Here is a 6,000-nt window from a genome sequence, read left to right on the forward strand (position 1 = left end):
GATAATGATAATGATAATGATAATGATAATGATAATGATAATGATAATGATAATGATAATGATAATGATAATGATAATGATAATGATAATGATAATGATAATGATAATGATAATGATAATGATAATGATAATGATAATGATAATGATAATGATAATGATAATGATAATGATAATGATAATGATAATGATAATGATAATGATAATGATAATGATAATGATAATGATAATGATAATGATAATGATAATGATAATGATAATGATAATGATAATGATAATGATAATGATAATGATAATGATAATGATAATGATAATGATAATGATAATGATAATGATAATGATAATGATAATGATAATGATAATGATAATGATAATGATAATGATAATGATAATGATAATGATAATGATAATGATAATGATAATGATAATGATAATGATAATGATAATGATAATGATAATGATAATGATAATGATAATGATAATGATAATGATAATGATAATGATAATGATAATGATAATGATAATGATAATGATAATGATAATGATAATGATAATGATAATGATAATGATAATGATAATGATAATGATAATGATAATGATAATGATAATGATAATGATAATGATAATGATAATGATAATGATAATGATAATGATAATGATAATGATAATGATAATGATAATGATAATGATAATGATAATGATAATGATAATGATAATGATAATGATAATGATAATGATAATGATAATGATAATGATAATGATAATGATAATGATAATGATAATGATAATGATAATGATAATGATAATGATAATGATAATGATAATGATAATGATAATGATAATGATAATGATAATGATAATGATAATGATAATGATAATGATAATGATAATGATAATGATAATGATAATGATAATGATAATGATAATGATAATGATAATGATAATGATAATGATAATGATAATGATAATGATAATGATAATGATAATGATAATGATAATGATAATGATAATGATAATGATAATGATAATGATAATGATAATGATAATGATAATGATAATGATAATGATAATGATAATGATAATGATAATGATAATGATAATGATAATGATAATGATAATGATAATGATAATGATAATGATAATGATAATGATAATGATAATGATAATGATAATGATAATGATAATGATAATGATAATGATAATGATAATGATAATGATAATGATAATGATAATGATAATGATAATGATAATGATAATGATAATGATAATGATAATGATAATGATAATGATAATGATAATGATAATGATAATGATAATGATAATGATAATGATAATGATAATGATAATGATAATGATAATGATAATGATAATGATAATGATAATGATAATGATAATGATAATGATAATGATAATGATAATGATAATGATAATGATAATGATAATGATAATGATAATGATAATGATAATGATAATGATAATGATAATGATAATGATAAAGTGGGGTCCCTTGCGCGCGTTCATCGTCTACTCACACAGAGCTCTAAGGCTCGTCTCCACTTAAATACCAATATATATCACAGTAGATATTCATTGGCACCCAAGGAGGGGCGATATTATATATATTATACCATTTCTCTTTTCTTCTAGCGCAGAATTCTTCCGATAAAAGCGGCTACTGCCCTTCAGTTCTCTTCGCTTTCGCACATTTTGGTGACTATAGTTTCCGGAGTAATCTGGAAATATTTTGTAGTTTTGCTGCGTACAAAGCTAAGGAATCTAAGTCAGATATCCCAATTTTCTATTGTATATTAGGAACTTCCCGAACTATCCGCGTTCATCTTTACGATTTTCTTTAGTTTGTGGGCGTCAGAGTTTTTTTTTGGGTCGATCGATAGGTATTGATGAGAACAATAAATATCCGTTAACACTTCTTTTCTGCCTTTAAAGCTGTATGAGCCACAGTTTTGGTCGGTTTGTGGGCGTTATAGTGGGCGTGGCATATTCGCCTAACAAATTTGCGCTGAGAACGAGAGTAGGGAATCTAAATCTGAAATGTGAGTCCTCTAGCTCTTAAAGATTCCGAGTTTACGGCGTTCACACCGACAGAAGGACACGGCTGGTGCTCCTGATCAAGAATATATACAGCTTATGGGGCCGGAGACGCTTCCTTCTACTTGTTACATACTGTTCTCCGAAACCAAATTATACCCCTTTACTGGATTGGGTATAATTAGATAAAATATGTTTTTTTATATGCCGCTTGTCAATACCTACTGCATCGCCAAAAGTGTTAAAATCGGACCATTAGTTAATAAATAATGTTCTTAAGCTCGTATCTAGCAAGAACATCGTCAATAACGTCGCAGCCAGTTAGCTGAGTAACGGGTATCTGATAGTCGAGGCATTCGACTATAGCGATCTCTCTTGATGAAAATTAGCGTTTTTGTACCTAATAATATTGTTAAAGTCATGCTGATAAATTTGCGGTTTTTAATGCTATTCCCCTATATATTTTTCTAATTCTAATACTAATTAAACACTTAATTATTCTTGAGATAAAAGTTCGGGTTTATCTTTTAAAACATTTTTTTCTTATCTTTGATTCTAGTCTGCAAGCTCTCCAAGACGTGTTGCCGTTCCTGTACTTGTAAAGGACGGTAAACCCTGTTCCGGAAATAACAATTCTACTCAATCGCAATCACATGGAAATAGTACCACGTCGACAGGAAATAACGGTTCTAGTAATAGTGGAAATGCCAATAGCGGAGGAGTTTCTGTAACTGCCAATGTTTCGAGCGGTCTCAATCTTATAACAGGAGATGCTCCCAACTCTCACTCGCCAGATACATCTACTTCCTTACTTGCTGGTTATGGGACTGTTGGAGGTTCCAACGTTGCTATGCTGCAACAACCCTGCAATAATACTTTGATGTCAAATAGCTTGGCAATGGCGTATAGAAACCAAAATAATTTCATTTCGAACGGACACCAGCAGCAATGTGGCGGGTATTTACCGTTACAAGGGCGAGCATGGTAAAACTGTATGATTAACGTTCGTTTAATTTTACTAAGTGTACTCTATTCGGTTATGTATGCAGGAGAGATTACCTTAATACAAATAAAAATGTTGTATCGGATATCAGATTCATTTAATGAAATATACATTTATAGTATATCCTTACTTTAACATCAATAGTAAACAAATTTACTAAAATATACATAAATTATTACATAATAATTGCTCAAAAATATTATTAGAAGTGTATATAACTAGGCCAATGTATTTAATAAACATCTATTATTGAATGATATATGTAAATTCAAACTTTAAGAGCAGACTTGGGTTACCATGACTTAATTTTACAAGGAAGATACATGAGAAATTGTATTTATTAGCTTCTTACCTTCCAGGGACTTAAAAGAAAAGCAGTTTATGAAAATGTTTCAATTGGTTAAACAAATTAAACAATTTTGTTTCGCTGGTCTCGTAGAAGCCGCTTACTTACGTACGTTTTTATCTTTAAAACAATATAAAAAATTAAATAATTAAAAAAAGTGTTTTTTACTTGAAAATACAGAAAGAAATTTAAAAAATTTAAGTACAAGGAAGAAGGCTATAGTGCCTAGACTATGATATACCCGTTACTCAGCTAAGGAGAGCCAAAAGGAGATGGAGATATACAAGCAGCAAAGCGCGGTTGTTGTGGTTATGGGGGCTGCAGACAGATTAAAGCGTTATGGCCGTTGAAGTGGGCGTAGGAAACTTTTTTTTTAGGATAAACGATAGGTATTGATGAGACAAATAAATTTTAGATGAACTTTTTTTTAGCATTAAAGTGGGCGTGGCAAACTTTTTTTGGGTAAATGACGAGACCATTACATTTTTTATACCCGTTACTCGTAGAGTTAAGTAGTAGGGAATGACGGGTTCTGGGACAATTAGCATATTAATGGCCCCCGGCCCCCCTCCCCCCTCATTAACGTATGCGGGTTCTGGGACATTTGGCATAATCCAATAAATTAACTGATTTTAATGGGCTTTGAAGTCATAAAAATGTCACGATCATGCCCATAAAGAGTATACTTAATTGCCCCCATCGCCCCCACTTCCCCATGTGACAATATTGATCATGTATCCTTCCCCTCATTATGTGCAGTTAATAGTCAGGTAAAAAACGTGTACGTGATAAAGGTCGCACAACCATAGTATCCAAAGGTTGTTATCTTAGAGGAACACATCCGATCATGTTGGGGAAAGGTGTGATCACGTACCCTTTGTCTCATTATCACAGGTGTTGCTGTGCACGTGTGAAAGGTCGCACACCCAAAGTATTCAAAGATGGTTATCTTAGAGGAACATGTCCGATCATGTTGGGGAATAGTGTTTCCTATGATTGTAAAACTAATTTAGAAATCAAAAAAACCCCAATAAAATAAATCTCACAAGTTAATGATTCTCAGATGTGGAATATTTTCAAAGACACATTTTTGTTTCCGCCCCAGAACGTTTAACTGGTAAATTGTCTAAGATTCTCTCCTTTCCACAAATGGGTAATAAACATGTCATAAAAGGGATTCAAGCAAGAGCTACCCGAACATGCGCACCTGTCAATTACCTGACCGCAATAAAAGGGACACATGCACAACCCAGAAGGCGCACGCTCATTTACAAGATCATGGGCCTCACGCCAACGACCTCATGGCTGACTGCTAGCTCTAATACGTTCCCATAATAGGGGTTGAAATCACGACCGCGCAACAACTCGCCAGTAGCCGACATATCTCAGTCAAGGAAATATTTTCCATTCTCCGTACCTGTAATTTCAACTCGAAATAAAAAGTCAGAAGTTTATTTTGGTATTGCGAACATGTTTTATTATGTTATTTAATCATTTTCATTCTTTTTTCTAGATTATAGTATTTATTCATAATGTTGAGTGCTTCCTTTTTGTAATCCGAAATTCGATGGCATACACAAGTATCAACTCCCTCAGTGGCTGCATAATTGCTCCACACGCAGGTGTCCATATGATTTCCATGAATAGATGTTTTTATATTACCTCGTTCACATTCAAAGAGTTTTGATTGTATGAACTGGAGCCGTACATAGTGTGCATTGAACAGAATTCCGTCAAATACATTCAAAAAGTTATTTATTTTAACTGAATGCATGTTGTCTATCTAAGTCAACAATCTCGTCTTACCCTTTTAAATATGCTTACACAATTTATAAGGAAATTTTCTACAGGTTTTCATCTTCTTCTTTTACCCAAAAATATGCATTCTCGAAATTCAAAAAATGAAAAATCTTTTATTTTTCGTCTTCTTTTACCCAAAAATGTGCATTCTCGAAATTCAACGAATGAAAATCTTTGTTTTTTCCCAAACTCGAAATGATTTTTTCCAAACTGTCCCCTATTGGCTACCTGAGTATGATGGTGTGTCTAAAAAATGACCTTTCCTTTCCCACCTGCAGCAAAGTATGTGCGACCTCTTCTAACCAACACTCTCCTTTATTCTATGATTTTGTGTCTCCTTTATCGATTTGATGGTGTCCTATTGGTTACACTTGTATCAAATATTTTTCAAAATCAATACTTCTCATCTCTTCTAACCAATGAATAGTCGATGTAACCTACTAGAATTGCCTATATTGTTTTCGAATTTAAAAAAATCTTAAGTATGCATCTCTCATCTTCAATATTATCGTTCACGCCCACTTCAAACACTATAAATGATCGAGGACAATAGTTAGTCTTCCAAAAATAGTCTTGAAGTGGGATACTCTGCTACATCAAACACAACTTAAGTAAAAGTGAAAAGTGATCGTGAAAAAAGAATTTAAACAAAACGAATGAATAACCAAAATCAGCTTTGCCAATCCTGCAAGTGTTTCTTGCTAAAGAATAAGTGGGCAAATCATGTCCGTTTGGAGTTGCATAAGCGAAACGCAACTCAACCCCTTGACGAAAGAGTTAAAAAAATTTCTGAGGGATTCAAGGG

At 31.8% G+C, this 6,000-nt stretch overlaps 1 protein-coding gene across 8 annotated transcripts in view; it reads left to right on the forward strand.

The window, feature by feature from the left end:
* Positions 1 to 3,308, forward strand: part of scro (scarecrow) — an 83,407-nt gene extending 80,099 nt beyond the window's left edge. For all 8 annotated transcript variants that reach the window (XM_065868473.2, XM_065868471.2, XM_065868472.2 and 5 more), the window contains one exon: positions 2,606 to 3,308. In XM_065868473.2, coding sequence (XP_065724545.1) covers positions 2,606 to 3,034 — 429 coding nt within the window. In that variant the 3' untranslated portion in view covers positions 3,035 to 3,308. The remainder of the gene's footprint in view (positions 1 to 2,605) is intronic.
* Positions 3,309 to 6,000: the final 2,692 nt, after the last annotated feature.

This window comes from Drosophila suzukii, chromosome 3 (genome assembly GCF_043229965.1).
Source record: "Drosophila suzukii chromosome 3, CBGP_Dsuzu_IsoJpt1.0, whole genome shotgun sequence".
NCBI classification, from domain to species: domain Eukaryota; kingdom Metazoa; phylum Arthropoda; class Insecta; order Diptera; family Drosophilidae; genus Drosophila; species Drosophila suzukii.